Source organism: Balaenoptera ricei, chromosome 10 (assembly GCF_028023285.1).
Source record: "Balaenoptera ricei isolate mBalRic1 chromosome 10, mBalRic1.hap2, whole genome shotgun sequence".
Classification (NCBI taxonomy): Eukaryota; Metazoa; Chordata; class Mammalia; order Artiodactyla; family Balaenopteridae; genus Balaenoptera; species Balaenoptera ricei.
In genome coordinates this window covers 102,484,056-102,505,767 of record NC_082648.1, presented here as the reverse complement: position 1 = coordinate 102,505,767, position 21,712 = coordinate 102,484,056, and the positions used below count along the sequence as shown (strand labels likewise).

The 21,712-nt window shown below is 38.6% G+C and overlaps 2 protein-coding genes across 3 annotated transcripts in view; one reads left to right on the top strand and one right to left on the bottom strand.

The window, feature by feature from the left end:
* The window catches only part of SMC1B (structural maintenance of chromosomes 1B), an 84,727-nt gene that overhangs the window by 60,603 nt on the left and 2,412 nt on the right, over positions 1–21,712 (top strand). The window contains exons 14-21 of the mRNA XM_059937143.1: positions 82–198; positions 1,972–2,078; positions 8,256–8,397; positions 9,269–9,414; positions 11,192–11,345; positions 13,409–13,507; positions 15,359–15,515; positions 16,017–16,171. Of these exons, the coding sequence (XP_059793126.1) occupies positions 82–198; positions 1,972–2,078; positions 8,256–8,397; positions 9,269–9,414; positions 11,192–11,345; positions 13,409–13,507; positions 15,359–15,515; positions 16,017–16,171 (1,077 nt within the window). The remainder of the gene's footprint in view (positions 1–81; positions 199–1,971; positions 2,079–8,255; positions 8,398–9,268; positions 9,415–11,191; positions 11,346–13,408; positions 13,508–15,358; positions 15,516–16,016; positions 16,172–21,712) is intronic.
* Positions 12,454–21,712, bottom strand: part of FAM118A (family with sequence similarity 118 member A) — a 41,401-nt gene continuing 32,142 nt past the window's right edge. The window contains exon 9 of one of the 2 annotated variants that reach the window (XM_059937156.1): positions 12,454–12,479. In XM_059937156.1, the coding sequence (XP_059793139.1) occupies positions 12,469–12,479 (11 nt within the window). In that variant the 3' untranslated portion in view covers positions 12,454–12,468. Of the gene's footprint in view, positions 12,480–16,108; positions 16,393–21,712 lie in introns of those variants that run through there. The other variant, XM_059937151.1, reaches the window with a different exon arrangement.

The window sequence follows — 21,712 nt, the reverse complement described above, 5'->3', positions numbered from 1 at the left end:
ATACCTATCATGTTTTTGGCTTCACTATATAAAGCTAAAATAACCATATTAAAAAGACATTTTTTTCTCTTTTGTAATCAGGAACAATCTCAGCTACAAAGTGAACTACTAAATATTGAGTCTCAATGTACTATGTTGAGTGAAGGAATCAAAGAACGGCAACAAAGAATTGAGGAATTTCAAAGAAAGATACATAAGGTTATGAATGATATATTATTACTAAATGGCATGTGGAATATAGTTCTAGACCAGATACCAAATTTAGGGCTTCTTCAATATATGCTAAAGCAAAGTTTGATAAATGCTAAGTTCTATTGGTTTGCCAAATTAATTTCCTTGTGTTTTTTTGAGAACCACTATTGCTAATCTCAAGAGAAAATGACCAGTATACATGGTTATTCTCTTCAGCTCTCCAGCCTCTCCTTGTCCATTGTAAAATTTGCAGCCACTTTCTTTCTCTCACTGCCCTTAACACCAGGAAGGAAAGAACTTTGTCATTTGTGTCATTTTTAAGGTTGTGTATTCACTCAGTAATTTTTTCTTGAACATTTATTATATGCCAGGCACAGTTGCTTGGCTCTGGGGCACCAAAGATATGATCATCTAGCCTCTGCTTATAAAGTGACAGACACTTTCTGGTTTAATTCATTCCGCTGTTGCTTATCTCTAATCCTTAAAAAGTTGTTTGTCACACCATCACTCAATAACTTTCACCCATTGCCTCTAGTTCTGCCTTTTACCACATGATTTGAAACTACACTTATGTTGCCCCTTAATTATCTTTTTCCAGGTTAAATACCCCTAATTCCTTAGTTATTTACATTTACTATGGATCTAAGACCAGTTCAGTTCTGGTAACCAGCCTTTGGGTACTCTGTTATTTGTCAATGCCCAGAACAAAAAATAATGTAAAAATACTATCTGACCACTTCAGAGTACCCTGGAACTCTGCACACAGAACTATAACTTTCCATGGCTTGGATTATCTACTTATACAATTTATAGCTTACTGTTGTGTCAATCATATCACTTTCATATTTAATTTATATTAAACTGAAATCTGAAAGTTTTTTTTTTTTATTATGTCCAGAGTTCGTTATGCTTTGTGAGCACTTTGAACATTCTGTACTTTATTTTTATTTATTTATTTATTTATTATTTTTTGGCTGTGTTGGGTCTTCATTTCTGTGCGAGGGCTCTCTCTAGTTGTGGCAAGTGGGGGCCACTCTTCATCACGGTGCGCGGGCCTCTCACTGTCGCGGCCTCTCTTGTTGCGGAGCACAGGCTCCAGACGCGCAGGCTCAGCAGTTGTGGCTCACGGGCCCAGTTGCTCCGCGGCATGTGGGATCTTCCCGGACCAGGGCTCGAACCCGTGTCCCCTGCATTGGCAGGTAGATTCTCAACCACTGTGCCACCAGGGAAGCCCTGAAAGTTTTTTAACATGTCCTGTTGTTAAAACAAGTCTCTCTTATCCTGTAATAGTGCATAAATGCAGGGCTTTAAAAATATTAATGTTAAATGTTATTTTGTTGGATATGGCTCATTCTAGTTTTTCCAGGTGTTTTGAGTCTTAATTCTATGCTTCAGTCCTCTTGGTTTTACACTGCTTGAGACTCTAAAGTATTACTCAAATATAAAGAATATTTTATGTATTTATGTAGAATGTTATATTTTGGTGAATGAAATACTTCCGATTTTGTATTAAACACTTCATAGGGCCAAAACACTTAAAAGGCCAGCTATGCGCTTTCTTATTTAGTTTTCAGAATAGAAATTTGAAAATAAGTAAGCGTAGTTTATGGAGTTAAAGAAAGAGAAAGCACTGACTTTTCAGAGTACAGTGATGCTTGTTGGGATTAGTCTTTGGCCTAATCCAGGAAAATCTTGGTGGGAAAAACATAGATTTAAGCATTGTCTATGTATTTTCTTAAAATTAATTATTAAACCACTTGGTTTAAAATAATTTAAAAGGTTGAAGATGATATTTTTCAACACTTCTGTGAAGAAATTGGTGTAGAAAATATTCGTGAATTTGAGAACAAGCATGTTAAACAGCAACAAGAAATTGATCAAAAAAGGTATTTTTATTAAAAGATGTTGGTAAGCAGTTACTTATATATAAATGTAACTATTATTTCATAATTTAAAGGAATTTGCCTGAGGTAGTCTTTATTTCAGTTCGTCAAGAAATAGCTAGTAAACATTCCTATTTTAATAAAGAGATCTAATTCTTTTATTCCACAATTTTTTAAAGAGAGAAAGCACAAATATACAAAATAAGAGAATGGGGAAATAATTACATAGTGGTTATTAAAATTTACTTAGTTTTCTGTGAATATCCATATATGGATAAAATTGTATAGCCTTTCTATAAACAAACTACCAGGGAGACAATATATTAGGTGAAAATATCCCAATTATAGTGGAGAGGAAAAAGGTAAAATACTTAGTACTTAGAAATAAACTAAGATATGAAAGCAATATAAAAAGAAACCTTCAAACAAGACTGAGAATTATATACAGAAATGTGAATTAAAAGGAAAGGCAAACTAGTTCTTTCATAGGAAGGCTCAATGTTGTAAAGAAGTTGGTATTCCCTAATTTAATCTATAGTGTACTTTAAATATCATCTCAATACATGTATGGACAAGATTTTTTTTAACTGGATAGGTGATTCTAGAGTTCACATTCAGAACTAGTTAAGAAAAATATGAAAAAGGTAATGAAAAAGGACTAGAACTCCCAGATTTTAAAACATAGTATAAAGCTATCTTAATTAAATCTTGAGGTACTGGCTCACAAACAGAGTCCGGAAATATACTCAGATCTGTAAGGGAAATTTGATTTAAAATAAAGGTGCATTTCATCAGTGGAGAGAAGATATACTTTTCAGTAACTCAGTTGGAATACATTTGTTAGCATCCTGGGAAAAAACCTACTTGGATCCCTACATCATTCCTTAGACTCAGATTAATTCCAGCTGAATCAAATATGTTAATGTAAATAAAATGAAAGCATAAAAATATTACTAGAATAAGTCATAAGAAAATTTTTTAAAATAATCTCAGATTAGGGAAGATCTTTCAGTATGACAGACCCCAGAAGCCATAAAAGAAAAGATAGATAAACTGCAAACGTATAGAAATTTTAAAAAAATTTTTGCATGGCAAAAGCATCTTCAAGAAAATGAGAAGACAACTGACAGTAAGGGGGAAAATATACATACACATACATGTTTATATGTTCCTTTCCAATTAGTATGCCTTCTATTTTCTTGTCTTATTGCACTAGCAAGGCCCTCCAGTACAGTACTGAATAAAAGTGGTGAGAGTGGACGTCCTGCCTTATTCCCAGTCTTAGGGGCAAAGCATTAAGTCTTTAACCTTTAGGTATGATACTAACTTTAAGGTGCCCTTTAGCAGATTGAGGATGTTCCCTTCTATTTATAGTTTGCTGAAATTTTTTATCATGAATGAGTGTTGAATTTTGTCAAATACTTTTTCTGCTATCTTTTGGGATAATTGTATGGTTGGGTTTTATTTTGGGGGGATAGCTTATTAATATGGTAAATTACATTGATTGATTTTAGAATGTTAAACCAACTTAGCATACCTTGGGTGAAGCCCACTGGGTCATGTTGTAGTATCCTTTTCAAATATTTTTGGATTGATTTGCTAAAATTTTGTTAAAGGATTTTTGCATCTATATTCATGAGAGTATTAGTCTATAGTTTTCTTTTCTTGCAACGTCTTTGTCACATTTTTGTATCAGGTTAATGCCAGACTCATAAAAATGAGTCAAGAATTATTCTCTCCTCTTGTCTCATGGAGAGTTTTTATATTATTTCTTTCCTAAAAGTTTGGTAATTTTTCAAGTGAAGCCACTTGGGCTACCCACCTTTCTTTATGGGAAGATTTTTAAATTACAAATTCAGTTTCCTTATTAGACACAGGGCTATTCAGGATATCTTTTTTCTTGAGTGAGTTTTGGTAGTTTGTGTGTTGGAAGGAATATTTGTGTATTTCATGTGAGTTATCAAATTTATTAACAAAGTTATTAATATTCCCTTTTTATCCTTTTCAATTTCTGTAGGATCTGTACTGATGTGCCCTCTTTCATTCCTGATATTGCTGATTTGTCTTGTCTTTTTTCTTCTTGATGTCTAGCTAGAGGTCCTTTGGATCCTTGGATCCTTTCTAAGACCAGCTCTTGGCTTCATTGGTTTTCTCTGTGGTTTATCTGTTTCTATGTTGTTGATTTCTGTTCTTAACTACATTATTTCCTTCCTTCTACTTATTTTGGGTTTAATGTACTCTTCTTTTTCTTGCTTTTTAAGGTAGAAGCTTGCTTTATTTATTTTACACTCTTCTTTTCATGTAAGCTGTTTATTTCCCTCTAAGTACTGCTTAAGCTGCATCCCACTGCTTCTGATATGTTTTATTTCATTTTCATTCCATTCAAGATATTTTCTAATATCCTTTGTGATTTCTTTCTGTGACCTATGGGGTGTTTAGAAGTGTTATTTAATTTAACACTTGGTGGAGGGAGGATTTAGATATATTTCTGGTACTGATTTTTATTTTAATTCCATTGTGGTAAGGAATATATTTTGCATTATTTAAATCCTTTTAAATTGATTGAGACTTATTTGATAGCACGGCATATATTGTATCTTAGTAAATGTTCCATGTACACTTGAAATGAATATGCATTGTGCTGTTGGGTGGAGTGTTTTCTGGGTGGCGCTTAGGTCAAGTTGATTGGTGTTGCTACGTCTTCTGTGTACTTACTGATTCTCTGTCTAGTTGGTCTAGCATTTCCTAAGAGAGGAGTGTTGAAATTTCCAAGTACTTTTGGATCTCTCATTCTCTTCTTCCAGTTCTGTCAGTTTATACTTCATGTATTTTAAAGCCTTGTGACTAGGTGCATACATATTTGGGAGCATTATTTCTTTTTGCTGAACTAATCCCTTTATCTTTATAAAATGCCCCTTTTTGTCCCTGTCATATTCCTTGTTCTGAAGTCTGCTTGAACTTCAATATAGTTTCTTGCTAAAGAGTTCTGCCTATCAATCATAAAAATACAACTGGAACTCTGATTGAGATTGCATTGGATTTATAAATTTATTTGGGGAGATCATCTTCAAAATATTAAGTCCTCTCATCTAAGAACATAGAATATCTCTTCATTTATTCTAATCATCTCTATCCTTTGTTAAAATTTTAAAGTTTTTTTCCATAAAGATCTTGTGTGTTCTTAATTTCTAGATATTTTATAGTTTTATTCCTCTTACGACTAGTATCTATTTTTAAGATATTTTCCTAGTTGCCTTCTACTGGCTTAGAAAAATGGTATCAAATTTTAAATTATCTAACATCTGATAACTTTGCTAACCCCTCTTATTACTTATAGTAGCTTATGCATTATGTATCCCAGGTATTAAGTTTGAGGTGCCTGTGACATCCAATTGAAGGTGTAGTAGAGTAGACAGTTGAATATACAAGTTAGGAATTCATGGGAGAGGTCCAGGCTGGAAGTATAAATTTGGGGATTGTCAGTATACAGATGGTACTTAAAGTCATGTGACTGGATAAGATCACCAAGGGAATGAATGTACATAGAAGAGAGAAGAGATCCTAGGCTATGTAAGCAAGTTGAGGAGTTAAGAAGGAACTATTAAAGGAGCAGCCAGTGAGGGGAGAGGAAAGCCAAAGTGGTATTCTGGAGCCAAGTGAAGAAGTGTTCCACTCGTACACAGCCTGTGCGTCTTCCTCCTGCAGCAGAAATAAACCCCTGAAGGGTTTGTTCTTAACCACTCGTACAAGCAGCATGGTCAGTGGTTAAGAGCAGGGATTCTTTGGCCCTTGCCTGAGTGTGTCATGCCTGGCTCCACCACTTCCTAAGTGGGTAGCCTTGGGCAAGATACTTAACTCTCTGTGCCTTGGTCTCCCCAACTGTTAAATAAGGATAGTGGTGTTACCAACTTCAGAGAGCCATATAACTTAAGTGAGTTAATTCATGTAAAAGCATTTATAACGGTGTCTGGCATATAGTAACCTCTCATTAAATATGACTCTGTTTTTATCATTATTGTTGTTGCCTTTGTATTACTAGTATTTAGCACAGTATCTGATACAATTAGTGCTTTAAAATGTTTCTTAAATGAATGATTCTATTAGCAGGCTATGTGAGGGAAAGTGGGTGGAGAAAGTATGAGCTACAGTTGATACTGAAATTCTTTTTGTTTAGAGATACGGCTTTTTTATTGAGTTATAGTTGATATACAATGTTATATATTATAGGTATATAATATAGTGATTCATAATTTTTAAAGGTTATACTCCATTTGTAGTTTTTATAAAATATTGGCTATATTCCCTGTGTTATACAATATATCCTTGTAGCTTATTTTATACCTACTAATTTGCACCTCTCAGTCCCCTCCCCCTATATTGCTCCTCCCCCCTTTCTTCTCCCCACTGGTAACTACTAGTTTCTTCTCTGTATCTATGAGTCTGCTTCTTTTTTGTTATATTCACTAGTTTGTTGTATTTTTTAGATTCCACATATAAGTGATATTATACAGTATTTGTCTTTTTCTGTCTATTTCACTTAGCATAATACCCTCCAAGTCCATCCATGTTGTTGCAAATGGCAAAATTTTGTTCTGTTTTATGGCTGAGTAATATTCCATTGTATATATAAACCACATCTTCTTTATCCATTCATTTGTTGATGGACACTTCGTTTGCTTCCATATCTTGGCAATTGTAAATAATGCTGCTATGAACACTGGGGTGCGTGTATCTTTTCGAATTAGAGTTTTTGTTTTTTTCAGATATATACCCGTAAGTGGAATTGCTGGGTCATATGGTAGTTCTATTTTTAGGGGTTTTTTTTGAGAAATCTCCATATTATTTTCCACAGTGGCTACACCAATTTACATTCCCACCAACAGTGTACAAGGGTTCCCTTTTCTCCACATCCTTGCCAACATTTGCTATTTGTGTTCTTCTTAATGATAGCCGTTCTGACAGGTGTGAGGTGATATCTCATTGTGGGTTTGATTTGCATTGCCCTGTTGATTAGCAGTGTTGCGCGTCTTTTCATGTATTTGTTGGCCACCTGCATTTCCTCTTTGGAAAAATGTCTATTCAGATCTTCTGCCAATTTTTTAATCTGGTTGTTTGTTTGATGTTGAGTTGTATGAGCTGTTTGTATATTTTGGATATTAACCCCTTATCGGCCATATCATTTGCAAATATTTTCTCACATTCAGTAGGTTGTCTTTTCCTTTTGTCAGTGGTTTCCTTTGCTGTGCGAAAGTTTTCAAGTTTAATTAGGTCCCATTTGTTTACTTTTGCTTTTCTTTCCTTTGCTTTAGGAGACAGATCCAAAAAATATTGCTACAATTTATGTCAAAGAGTGTTCTGCCTATGTTTTTCTCTAGGAGTTTTATGGTTTCTGGTCTTACATTTAGACCTTTAATCCATTTTGAGTTTATTTTTGTATATAGTGTTAGAGAATGTTCTAATTTCATTCTTTTACATGTAGCTGTCCAGTTTTCCCAGCATCACTTGTTGAAGAGACTGTCTTTTTGATGCTGGAATTCTTTGTGGGGACTTTATGAAGCTAGCAAAGTAGGAAAGTACATCAGGAAGGAACATGTTCTTAAATTCCCAAGTTTGGAGTTTGTGAATGAATAGCTATTTGAAAAGACTGATTGGCTAATTAAATAAGAATAAACATATAAATTGTTACTTAAAGAAAAAGATAAGGGAAGGAAACTATAGATTTTAAAGGATTTAAGAAACATATTCATATGCAGTGTATGAATCCTGATGCAGTTTTTTTTTAAATTAATGAGACCCAGGAAATTTGGCAGAGAAAGCATTTTAATATTAAGGATGTTATTATCATTTCTACCTATAGTAGTTTATGGTTATGTATTAAAAATCACTTCACTTTTGGAGATACATGTTAAAATATTTATAGACGAAATTATATGATGTCTGAAATTTGCTTTAGATAATCCAGTGGTGGGAAAGAGTGATGAGTGGGATTATAGATAAAACAAGATTGACCATGAATTGATACTTATTAGAGTTGGGTGATAGCTATATGGGAATTCATTATAGTATTCCTTTTATATTTGTATTTGTTTGAAATTTTCCATAATAAAAACTAAAAAAGAGTTTAAAAAATAATTGAAGGACTCTGTTTACCTCTTGTAATGCTTGACTTTATTATACTAGATTAGAATTTGAGAAACAAAAAACTCGGCTTAATGCTCAACTTGAATATAGTCGCAATCATCTGAAGAAAAAACTGAATAAGATTAACACATTAAAAGAAACTATCCAGAAAGGTAGAGAAGACATCAATAACCTAAAGAAGGTAATTAATGATGGGTGGCTGAAGTCATTGAAATGATGACTTTCTTCCATGATTAAACATTCGTTGAGTTCCTGAAAAATTCTAATAGTGATAGAAGGTGGGGGCGGGGTGCACATTTGAGAAATACTTGAAGTACAGTCCACACAGCTTCATGAATTATTAGATATTGGGAGGGGTGTGACACGGGTGAGTCCTGAATTCTAACTTGGGTGATTGGTGGATAGGAGGAGAGATTAAGGAGAGAAAATTCTGGACCTGTGGAGCATGGCTTCCCTGTGTGACATCTAAATAGCAATTTCCAGCAAGTAGTTAGAGAGGACGTAGATAACAGAAGTCTAGGCTGGTTTAGGGGAGTAAACTGAATCCTTATGTGAGTGGGTGAGGCTCCAACCAGAGAGGAAGGCAGTGAAGAGCAGTGGGGTGAGGATGGAGTTCTGGAAGGAGAGGCCACATAGGTTATGAAGAGAGCCCGAAGGGGTGGTGTTACAGAAGCCCCAGAGTAGGAGGGAGAAGGAAGTGAGGAAAGTTGCCGAAAAGGTAAAGTCTGGAAAATGTCCATTTTCAAGAGGTCAAAATCTGGAAAATTGCCAATTAAGAGGTCATGGTAGCAAGAACATTTTCACTGGACAGTGGAAACAGAAGTCAGATGGCAGCAAGCTGAGAAATGAATTCAAAGTGAAAGAAAGGTAGGTAGTGATTACCCGGAAGTGTAAACAAGGGTGGGTCACGTTCTGTGATAGAGGTTCAGGCAACCTACAGGATAGGGGTTTACCTTGGAATGGCTGGGTTTGTTATGTTAATAATAAAATGATCTATTGACCTTATTAATGTAGAAGATGGTAAATCTACAATGTAAATCATCTCCATTCAGGCTGAAGAAAATTGTCTGAAAGTTGTGGATGAACTCATGGAGAAACGGCAGCAACTTAAGGACATATTTGTCACTCAGAATACCAACACTGAGAAAGTCCAAGCTCAAATTGAAGAGGAACGGAAGAAGTTTTTGGCTGTTGATAGGTGACTAAGAAGTTTATCAGAGTTTAAAAGATGTTTACCATCAACTTGAAATTTATTATAGGAAGTTTTATTATTTGAATATACACCCTTCGTTGCTTTTGGTCCCACATCACACCTATCAAGCACTGCAGTTTGGGGGAAAACCAAGAGAGGTGGTTAGTTGTTTAGAGTGAATAGTTCCTTTTGGTGGGTGAAAACATGGACCTATATAAAGAGTTCCTTACCCTAAATCCCCTTGACACCAGTACCTTCCTACTGGGGAGTGTCCTGCTAGTCTGTCTGTGTGACAAAGCATAGCAGGTGAGACGTAGAATCTGGAACTACACTGCATGGTTCCATGCCCCAGTTTTGCCACTTATTTACTGTGCCTTCGTTTTCTCATCAGTAAAATGGGGATAATAATAGTACCTACCTCATAGAATAATTGTAAGGATTAAATGAGTGAGTGTTTATATGGTACTTAGAACAGTACCTAGTACACGATAAGCAGGTATGTTTGCCGTGATGATGACCAATAACGCTTTGAGTCAGCTGGCTTGTTGCACCACAATGACATCTGCTTTCCTGTGTGACTGACACAAACATAAGCGATCAGATGAAATGAGCTCTGTTTTTGTTCAACTTCTTGGCATTTCACAATTTCCCACAATGTTCAAAGACCTTTAGTATTTCAAGATACAGCCAGGAAATTCTTTGTCTAAAATTTTTGAGTGGAATTAAGTTCATTTACTCTTGATTTTTTTTTAACTCGTATTTAAACAGATCCACATCTCTGTCATCAGATTTTTAAAAACCATATAGTTCTTATTTTATTTTATTTCTGGTCCTGTTTCTGGGTCCTCTTTAACGTCCCACCTTGTTTCAACTGGTAAAACTCCCAAGCCCTCAGTAAGATAGAAGGCATTACATTAGTGGTGGTAGTAAAAAAAGTTGAGACTGTCAGGTGCATAATGACTTAACTGGTAAGACATTTCTCTTGCTAAGAGACTCTTTCTCTTGGTTTGATGTTCTAAAATGTAGAACTTATACTGAAAGAGAAATGCAGCTTGAAAAATTGTACTGATTTAAAAATAAGGTAAGTAGGGCTTCCCTGGTGGCGCAGTGGTTAAGAATCCACCTGCCAATGCAGGGGACACGGGTTCTATCCCTAGTCTGGGAAGATCCCTCATGCCGCGGAGCAACTAAACCTGCGTGCCACAACTGCTGAGCCTGCGCTCTAGAGTCTGCGAGCCACAACTACTGAGCCCGCGTGCTGCAACTAGTGGACCTGCACTCTAGAGCCCGCGAGCCACAACTACTGAGCCTGCGTGCCACAATTACTGAAGCCCACGTGCCTAGAGCCCGTGCTCCGCAACAAGAGAAGCCACCGCAATGAGAAGCCCGCGCACTGCAACAAAGAGTAGCCCCCGCTCGCCACAACTAGAGAAAGCCCATGCGCAGCAACGAAGACCCAACACAGCCAAAAATAAATAAATAAATTAATTAATTAAAACAAAAATAAGGTAACTAGGAAAGGGCTGTATTGGTGCTAGCCTGATTAAAGTAATAATATTTATTATTGAAAATCCTCCCTTGGATTAAATAATTATGTTCATGGCCTTTGTCAGGAGTGTTAAAGTTTAAATTACAAGCATCCATGGGCTAACTCTGCAACTTACAGCACTCATAAGAAAAAATCTTTTTTTTTCATGTAAGTTTATGACATGTTTTTTTTCCTTGGTGCAACTTTACATAATTAGTAAAATATAATCACTTTTTCATATCTGTGTATTTACAGGGAAGTGGGAAAACGGCAAAAAGAAGTTGTAATGCTTCAAACTTCTCTGGAACAGAAGCGGTTAGAGAAACATAACATGTTGCTTGATTGCAAAGTTCAAGACATTGAAATAATTCTTTTGTCGGGGTCATTGGATGACATCATTGAAGTGGAGGTATTCTAGCAAATGATTTTAAAATATGTGCAGTTGTGTGGAACTTAATGTAAGGCCTTTGGCTGCTTAGTGAAGTTGCATCTATGCAGATTCTTCCTCTTGTTCTAAAGCTCCTTTAGGGGCAGAAAAGACGTCTCTAGGAGGGAAAAAGGGCAGGATGGTCCTCATGCCAGAGGGCTGGGCATTTTGTGCAGTTCTCTTATTTCTCTTGCTAATCCATGTCCTTTGAGCCCCACAGGATGGACCAGAGTCTCTTACCTGTGCACAGATGCCCAAGAGGGGTCAGAGACTTGAACCTGTTGGAGTTAGGGGCGCTGGGGAGGCGGTGTGAGCCACAGGCCAGGTGCCATTGGCCTGCTGGCGTGAGCACTTCTCTGTACTCTGCTAACGTTGTCCGCGGTGTGTGGAGGGGTCTTGCTCTGCACCTTCACCGACAACCTGAGGTGGTTCTCAGCAGAAACGTGCCTCACTGAGTCTGTCCAGGTGGTGAGAGTGTGGGGGAGGCAACAGCAGGCCCCACGGAGCCACAGGACGAGACCAGCGTCAGCCAGCAGTGGACGTTTCTCTGTTTGCCTCTTTCCTTTCTTCCTCGTCACATTTGTATCGCACAGTACTCTTTAGGCTGGCTGGAAGTTTATACACCCTTAGTTCTGTCACTCATGTTAAGAAAGATATGACTATACAGTTCAGGAAGAATATCTTACTGTTAGCCAATCCAGAGGATGGTGAAAATAGTTATTTCTTTTACCTCTCAGATTATCTCTGAGTTCTGTAGTGAATCTCTGTGGTCTCCCTTCCACATCCCTCCTCCCCTTTCTGCTCTGCCCCCAGTCAGAAATCCATGCATTTCCATCCAATTTCTACTCCAGAAGAGGCCTGAGGCCTTCAGTCCTTTGGGTTCTTCAATTTGAAGTAACTATAAAACAATTTTTCTCTTGCTAATATTGACCACTTCTTATAGCATAATTCTGGTGTGATATTATACTCAGACGTCCTTTTTCTTGGGAATTCCCTGGCGGTCCAGTGGTTAGGACTCAGTACTCTCACTTCTGGGCCCCCGGGTTCGATCCCTGGATGGAGAACTAAGATCCCGCAAGCTGCGCAGCTCAAGGCATCAGATGACTCATATAGAAGCTTAATACAAAATACGATGTTGAATCACATAAATAGGAATCGTGAGATTCAGGATTACATTTTGTATTCAAGTTCCACTTCTTTGTGAACCATTTTAACATAAATATATTACATAAAATATAGACTTAATTCCAAAAGTAGTTTTATTGGGTTTGTTTCAGCTGAGAACATCTAGAAAAGAGTGAGTAACAAAGGGGTTTTTTTCTCTTAATTTGTTAAGTCTTTGTTTTTGGTATCAGCATTACACCAAAGACCAGCCTACAGGTTAGTAAGTGCTCATGTATTTGTCCCTTCTTTCCTATTCCTCTCTCCATTCAGAGTGATATATATTGAAATTGAAATATATTGCTATGTTGTCAGCATTGCATTAGGCACTGAGACCACAGCAGTGAGTATAACTGCCAAAAATCCCTTCCTTCACATTCTGCTAGGGGAGAGATAGGCACAGAAACAAAATGGTAAACAGATAAAATATTTATGTATTTGGTGATGCTGTAGGCTAAAGAAAATATAAAGCAGGGAAGGGCATAGAGAGTATTGGTGGAGGAGAGTTTGCAATATTAGATGCAGAGGCCGTGGATGTCCTGAGAGAAGGCAGCTGGTTAGCAGACAAGGTAGAAAATGAAGAGATGCAGACATCTAGGGGAAGGGTGTCCAGGCAGAGGGCAGTGTGCCAGCCCTAAGGTGGACGTGTGCCTGGTCTGTTCAAGGAGGCCAGTGTAGTGGGAGCGGAGCGAGTACCAGGAAGACTGGCACAAAGTGAAGTTAAAGGGGAAGGAGAGGCCAGACCATCATGGCCTTGCAGGCCAACATAAGGGTTTTAACTTTCAATCTGCATGAGGTGGCAATCAACTGGAGGCCTTGGGACAGACAGATGAGTAGAGATCACCATTTCAGATAACAAGGAAAGGGCTTCATATGTTTTTCAGTTGGGACCTGAAGCAGAAAGTACCCAGGCAACAATGGATATATATGAAAAAGAAGAAGCCATTGAGGTAGACTACAGCTCTCTAAGAGAGGATTTGAAGGTAATTGAAAGATTTCTGTTGTTCGTGACTAACTCATGGTAATAGTGAATATTTAAATACTGCAGAATAATTTTAGATGATAGAGCATAAATTTAGGGGAAAAAGTAGATTTCCTAATGATTTTTTAAGAAATAGTCTAAATAGGTTACACATAAAATGTTTAAAACATTTAAAGTTTTCATATCATCGTTTCTCACTGTGTGTTCTGTAGAACACCAATACCATGAAATGTCTTGCCAAAGAAGAAAAGTTTCTGTCAGTGTTTTGAAAGTCTATTCCCTTCTTGGAGATTCAGAATGAATAATAAAGTCTCTGAGAAGTCCTGAAATAGACAAAAGTAGCCAACATACTCCAGCATCCTGAATTGCCCTGTCCGTGTCCCAGTGCAGTACCCTCAGGAGGTGACAAATCCTTCACAGCTACAGAGCACAAACCTGGAATCCAGTTTCATGGTCTCATTAATTTAGCAGCTCTTACTCTTTCTCTTAACCCTATAGCCATATTTTGCTTTGTGTTTTGACTTCGTCCTGAAGCTGCTTCTCTCATGAGGGCAAAATGACTGTAGCCTTTCTTGGCCTTCCAGCCACCTAACCACAACCCTCAGAGAAGAGAGAGGCTGCCTTTTGTAGTGGTTCTGTTCTAAAGATTGAAGAAAGGCTTTTCCACAAAGCTCTACCAATTGTCCCCTAATCACAGTGGCCTAAATTGGGTCACATGTTCATTCCTGACCAATCACTGTTGGGGGTGGGATGGACTTAGCTTTAGACCAAGCAGGGTTCATGGGACGTATAAGGGAGAAATGGTCAAACATGGGCTCTGTTAGAAAGGAAGAAATGGAGAATGGACACCAAGTAGCAGTAGCTACCACATCTTTTAATTTCAGATGTTTCTAATGTATTTTGTTAGATTTGTTGGGCTCTTTTCATTGTACTTGTGGTACTTTTGGCAATCAGAAAAAAAGCTCTTATCTATTTTATAGTCTATTCAGTGCCTTCGTATTTAGGAAGTCCTTCCCCACGACATTACTGAGTAAATATTTATAAATATTTTCTTCCTGTTAGTGATTTTTTTGTTTTCACTTACCTACTTAATTAATCTGAAATTTATCTTTATATATGGTATGAGGTAAGAATCTGTTTTTTAAAAGGTACGTAAGTTAACCAGTTTACTCAACATGTAAATAATTCTTTTCCCAATGAATTAAAATGTCACCTTTATCAGATATTAATTAACCCCCTCTAGGGGGGGGTCAAGAAAGTTTTCCTGGAAGGTGATGCCTACATCACTTTTTCCCTTCTCTCTTCACTCAAGTTAGTTCTGCTCATTGTTTAGGTTTCAGCTTAAGTGTTACCCCTCCAGATGGGTTGGATCCCTTCTGCCTGCCCCATAATACCTGTGCTTGCCTGGTGGAGGGTTTCACGCTGTTGCAGACGCCAGTTTGCATGTCTGACTTCCCTGTGAGCTCTTTAAGGGCAAGGACAGAATAGTTTTCATCACTGAATCCTCAGTGTCTAATACATAGTAGATGATCAATATTTTTTAATGAATGAGTAAATGAAGTGATACGTGAATTGTTACTTTTTTAGCCAGATTAAGAAAGATGAAGGTGCAGCGCGTTCCAAGAGAGCAGCATCTATGACTCTAGAGCTATGAAAGAGCACAGCCAACTTCAGGAAGCTACAGCAGTGTGACCTGACCGCACTGCAGACTCAGAGAGGGCTGCAAAGGAGGGCAGGAGTGGATGCGGAGGGAGACGGGCCAGATCCCGAAGGGCCCTGTGCCTAATTATTGTACCTTAGCAGTTTGGATCTAAATGGCATGCTAACCATTGCTGTTCTTTGCCAATAATAGGCTCTACAACCTGATAAAGAAGTTGAGGCCCACCTTAGACTCCTACGGCAACAAGTAGCATCCCAGGAAGATGTCCTGCTGAGGACGGCGGCCCCAAACCTCAGAGCCCCGGAGAACCTAAAGACTGTCAGAGACAAGTTTCAGGAGTCCACAGATGGTGAAATGAAGCTTTAGTTGTTAGCAAGATCATATTCATGGGTGTTAGGGGTTTTGATTTCTATAACAATTACTAATAATCCCCCCTGAATTGTACCTTTGTTTTTATTATATATATATTTTTCCTCTGTTATCTTATAGTAATGTACTTTTAATACTGAATCACTAATACATTCCTTTTTGAAAAGCGTTCTTCTTTAATTTAAAAACAGGTGTATTGATTATTTTAGAATAGTGTCTTATTTCATACCAGCATAAGAGGCATATTAGATACTCTGTTGGAGTTTGTTATTATTATTTAAAAATCAGCCCTACCAGAAAAAGGGCTCATCAATTTTAAGTCATTTTCTTGGAATTAATAACAGTTGAGGTGTTTTGAAGGTAGATTTTACTCAAGACAACCAAACTCAAAATCTAGTTTAAAAAGTATTTTATGCCTTAAAGTTGAAATAAGAGAAGCCCTTGGTGGTCTCCAAAATAAAGAACATTGATTCTCTCTTAGCTTTTGAGGCCAGCAGAAAGGAAGCCAGAATACGTAGGCAAGAGTTTGAACAGGTGAAAAAAAGGAGATACGATATTTTCAGCCAGTGTTTTGAGCACATCTCAGTCGCAATTGATCAGATCTACAAGAAGCTCTGCAGAAACGACAGTGCCCAAGTACGTATTTTTCACCTCAAATATGAGTGGGAACTTCGTGTTATTGGTGGTGTGTTTTTTTTCTGGTGGGAAATCACCACCACACTATCTGAATGACCCACTTACCGGGCAAAGTCAGCTCATGAAAATTGGTTATTGCAGTGACCTGTGTTCTAGGTCCTACTCATTCCACCACTAACCAGCCTGGACAAGTCAGAATCTCTCTGGTCCTGCTTCTTCATCTGCAAAATGAGTGGGTTAGATCATTTGGTTTCCAGGTTCTCTTTTCAGTTCTGGAATTCTGTCACCTGTACTAATTTGATTTTATAGAGCCGAGAGTCTCTGTAGTAAAGTTAGGGTAATGTAGACGATCTGGGGAAAATGGTTGATATGGGGTCTGTGGAGTTGCCCAGAGTAACAAAGGAGAGGGAAAGAACTAAAGGCAGCGTTCAAATCTAGATACGCCCCTTGTACTGGTAATCTCTCCATTCCGTGATCAGCATCCATAGCAAATACTGTGGACTTGAATGTGGACTAAAGATGTAGATCTGATCTTATGTATCTCCTTTTCCCTCTTTCTCATGGTATTCTTTTATGACTGAGGTAATCCTGAATCATATATTTAGAATTTCCACCAAAAATAACTTATTTTCAGTAAAGTAAGACTAAAAGAAACCCATTAACTCCTTGAGGGCAGGATTCATCAATAAAGATTTGATGAAAGGACCAATGAAAGAACTGAATGAAGATTGTTTTGGTAAGACTGCAGCATATGCTTCTGAGCTTTGAATGGTAGCCTGGTGGGAAGACTTTATCCTTTATGTATGTTAGAATGTTTTCCCTCTACTCCCTGCCCCAGACACCGTTGCTGTCTGTGATTACATATAGAGCTAAATACATTATTTAGAGGCATTGATATTTTTCCATCAAAATGGAGGAAAATCTAACCAAGAGTATTTTGTAAACTCTGTTGCAATTCCGAGTTGAAATTTACTAATAGCTTTTCTGATGCTGCTAAATAAATAACATGTGTTTCAGGCATTTCTTAGCCCAGAAAACCCAGAAGAGCCTTACTTGGAGGGAATTATCTATAACTGTGTGGCCCCAGGCAAAAGGTTCATGCCAATGGATAATTTGTCGGGGGGAGAAAAGTGTGTGGCAGCTTTGGCTCTCCTGTTTGCTGTGCACAGGTAAGGTCACAGTGAGCTATATGATTTTGCATCAGGGCAGAAACCAAATAGACCTTCCTACAGAAGACCTGCTAATTACTTGTCTTTAGTCATATTTAGCGTATGTGATACAAAACTGTTTTTTTCAGGCAGACAATTCAGGTTATGCTGTAGGCCTGTAACAATTTAGACAGCAAATCTAAGAGAGAATTCAGTCTTTGACAGATTTTTATTCAATTTGTTATTATCAGTAGCTACTAATATTCCAGCTTCATAGAAAAGAAAGGAGAAAAAGGAGGATCAAATGGCCAGATGTGAAATCAGGATTGCCAAAAAACAGTACCAACAACAAAGCCAAACAAAATAAAAACACCTAACTTGTATATTATTTTCCTTGTCCCTATTCAGAGATCTGCTATTTAGTAAGGAATGTTAAACAAAGTATTTCTTCTGAAAAAAATGTTTAACCTCCTCATTTCCACTGATGATGGTGACACACTTATGTTTGTAAAATAAAGGGAAAAAATGTTAGCTAAAATTAAGGCAATTAACTTTTGACATTCAAAGCATTAGATGAAGAACTAAGGTATAGATGATGCTGCCTCTCTATTTTCATGATCAGAAAGATCAACATAAAAGTTTTACAGCTGTTTTCTACTGGTCTCAAGAAGGAAAAGGAATTGGCAATTACAGGAAAGGAAAAGAAAATGCCATTAATGCAGGAGGACTTTGGGAAAAGCAGGAGGCAGGAACTTAAACAGGAGCCTGTGTGAAGTAAATCTTAGCAGAATAAGACTAATGCTAGGTGTCACCCCCATCCATTTATTCAACAGATATTTATTAAATATTTACTGTGTGTCGAGTGGTGTTAACAGACATTAGAGGGACTTCCCTGGTGGTCCAGTGGCTAAGATTCCATGCTTCCAATGCAGGGGGCCCGGGTTCAATCCCTGGTCAGGGAACTAGATCCCACATGCCGCAACTAAAGATCCCGCATGCCACAACCAAATAAATAAATATTTTTTTAAAAAATAGACATTAGAGACAGCAGTGAAGAAAACAAGTTCCCTGCCTCAAAGATGCTTCATTTTAGTTGAGGAAGACAGATGATAAATAAGGTGTATTAGTAAAGTAATTCTCTAATATAGAGACTATTAGAAAATGACAGATGCTATAGAGAACATTAAAGAAGGGAATGGCAATAGTAACAGGGAAGGGTTTGCAATATTTAAGTCTTCTGGGAAGGCCTATTTGAAAAGGTAGTATCTGAGCAAAGATTTGAAGAAATTAAGGGAGCAAGTCACGTGGATGGATGTTCTAGGGGAGAATTCTAAGGGAAGAATGTTCTAGACATGAGGAACAAGTGCAAAGGCCCTGAGGCCAGAGTGAGCCTGGCGCCTGTAGAGAATAGACTGTATGCAGCAGTGGCAGGCACAGGGTTAGGAAACTCCTGTAGCAGTCAGGGTGGAAGATCATGGCGGGTTGGACCAGTGTGGGAGCAGACAGGGCGTGGGGTAGGAGGGACCCTAATCAGCTGGAGTGATAAGAGCTGCCATTCACTGAGCTGGAGAGGACCACAGGAGGGATGGGTTTGAGGGGTAGGTGAGGAGTTTGATTTTGCACGAGTTCAAGCTAGACACCCACATGGAGTTGAGGAAGCTGTTGGACCCATGAGGCCAGAGTTAAAGAGAGAGGTCAGAACTATCAATAGAAGATCCTTAAAACCTTGAGAGCAGATGAAATCACCAAGGGAGCTAATCAGATAGAGGAGTGCTCTAAGCGCTGAGCCCCGAAGGCACTGCAGTGTCAAGAAGTTAGAGAGATGAGGAGGAGCTGGTAGGAGACTGGGGCCTGTAGCAGTGGGTGAGGCACGGGGAGTAGACCATGTCGCTGTCCTTGACGTCAGAGGAACGGGGAGGACCGCCCCCCAGTACCATCTGCAAAGGTCACCTGGGATGTGGACTGAGAATTGAGCGTTGTATTTACTGACATAGAGGTCATTGGAGACCTAGACGAAAGCATCCAAAAGGACGTGTTTTATTTATTTATCCTGAATACTCTTAGTCCTCTCCTCCAAGTCTTGTAAAACAAAGTTGTAACTTAAGCGATTATAATTTTTTTCTAGTTTTCGGCCTGCTCCATTCTTTGTTTTAGATGAAGTAGATGCAGCCCTGGACAATACTAACATTGGCAAAGTAAGTTCCTTTCTGCTTTTAATTTCCAGTACAGTGTCTATAATTCAAGGATCATGATGCAGTCAGAAGGCAATTTACCCTGAACAAACATAGTTTATTTGATAGTTGCTGGTTAAAAGTAGATTTTTCTAAGTTAAAAATCTAAAAACAAGATGATTCAGGGTAGCAGTTTTCATTCAAGGTTTAGGGGACCCTCAATGAGTTGCTGGGGAGTCAAGTGAGAATCACTGTACTGGATCCACAACATTGCTACTGGGTGAGTTGCTTTTCCCTAAATCTAGGTTTTGGGACCTAGAGCGTCCTTAATAGTAGGCCACATGGCAAACAGGACCAAATTAGTGTTTAATAAAGTCCAAAAATAACATATCTAAATAAAATTCCAAAGGAATTAAAGTTCAAAATTCTGCTCCCCTTCATTTATTAAAATTTATACAGTCATTTACTACACTTGCACTGTTTTCAGTATTTGAGACCATGAGGGAACTAAGGACACAACTGAAAGTCAGCCTTAAAGATCAGTGCATAGATACACAAAGCCACCTGAGAGACAGGCTCTCAGACCACACATCCTGACTGTAAATTTTTGACCTGAGAATGGGGTTGACCATGGACATGTGACCAAAGGATAGAGGCAAACACTGGCAGTACCTGTCACTGCCCAAGGCTGGGACAGCTCCATCCTGCAGAGTCCCTGTGTTGTGGTCCTACTTCCAGAGCCATCCATTTCCAGAAATGGATGAATGAAACTCCTGGTTCTGATTCCCGGTTCATCCATCTTCCAGAAATGACTGGGCTTTGCATTTACAGCTGCTTACAAGGAGGCTGCTCTGGTCATGCTGACAGAGATATCTGTTAATTTGTAAACTGGCATTCTGGTTTATACCTTAGTCTTATGAGCTTGGTTAATGAGTCCAGCCCCAAGAGATGTATTCAGTCTTGGGGTGCCACCCTGATAGGTTGAGTCTCTGAAACTGACCTCCTTGATTCCTTACTCTGTTGAACCTCATGTGTAATGCCTGGGAGAGTCAGGGGATTTTTCAGGAGCTGCAGCCTGGGGTAACTTCTAATTTTAGGCAACAATGTCATCTTTCAGATTTCCCAGGCTGTATTCATCTAACCCAAACCTCTCTAGGACCTTATTAATTTTTTTATACTTTTTTTTTTTTTTGGCTGCATTGGGTTTTTGTTGCTGCGCTCTGGCTTTCTCTAGTTTCGGCGAGTGGGGGCTACTCTTAGTTGCGGTGCGCGGGCTTCTCATTGCGGTGGCTTCTCGTTGTGGAGCACGGGTTCTAGGCGTGCAGGCTTCAGTAGTTGTGGCTCGCGGGCTCTAGAGCGCAGGCTCAGTAGTTGTGGCGCATGGGCTTAGTTGCTCCGCGGCATGTGGGATCTTCCCGGACCAGGGCTCGAACCCGTGTCCCCTGCACTGGCAGGCGGACTCTTAACCACTGCGCCACCAGCGAAGTCCCGGACCTTGCTTTTTAAACATGTCACAGCGTACATAAGAATAGCACATCAACACCACACCCATAGAAGTTAGAAAACAAGTCCAAAGTCCCCTGAACCTTGTAGAGAACAGGCAAGAGCCACATTCTGTGACCTACCAGAGACTTCAGGATTACTGGGGGAAGAAGAAAACACGGGAAGAAAAGAAAATCTTGATTTGTCTCTCTTGGATGCCAGCCAGTCTGCATCAGCTAACTGGACTCCATAGCCTCAGTCATTTGGGAGAAATTTCCCTTCAGAAGGTTAATTTTAGTACTTTGTATCCCATACCCTTTGTGTGTGGGCTGGGGCTGGGATCCATCACTGTGGACTGCCCCTTCTCTCTGTAGCGTTTAAGGGATCTGTATCTTCTGGCAAAATTTAGATGTTCGTATTAGTGGCATCTTCACATACTAGGTCTTTCTTAAGACTCTTTTCTATTTGCACCTATCCTATGTATTAAAAACCTCTAAATTTCCAGCTTCCCTTTGAGATTTACGTTCCTGGCACCCCGTTGCTGAATTGAGTATGAGCAGTGATGTAATATGAGCAACTGTGAAGGAGCTTCCACTCCCTCTTGTGATCAGGGCGCCCAACACTTATCATAGGTAACTTTCCTAGCAAAATGCATGCCTTAACGTATTTGCATCCCATCTCCTCTTCCATTCTGTCAACATCCCAAGACTTTTTAAAGACCTGAATCATAGTGGCTGCCA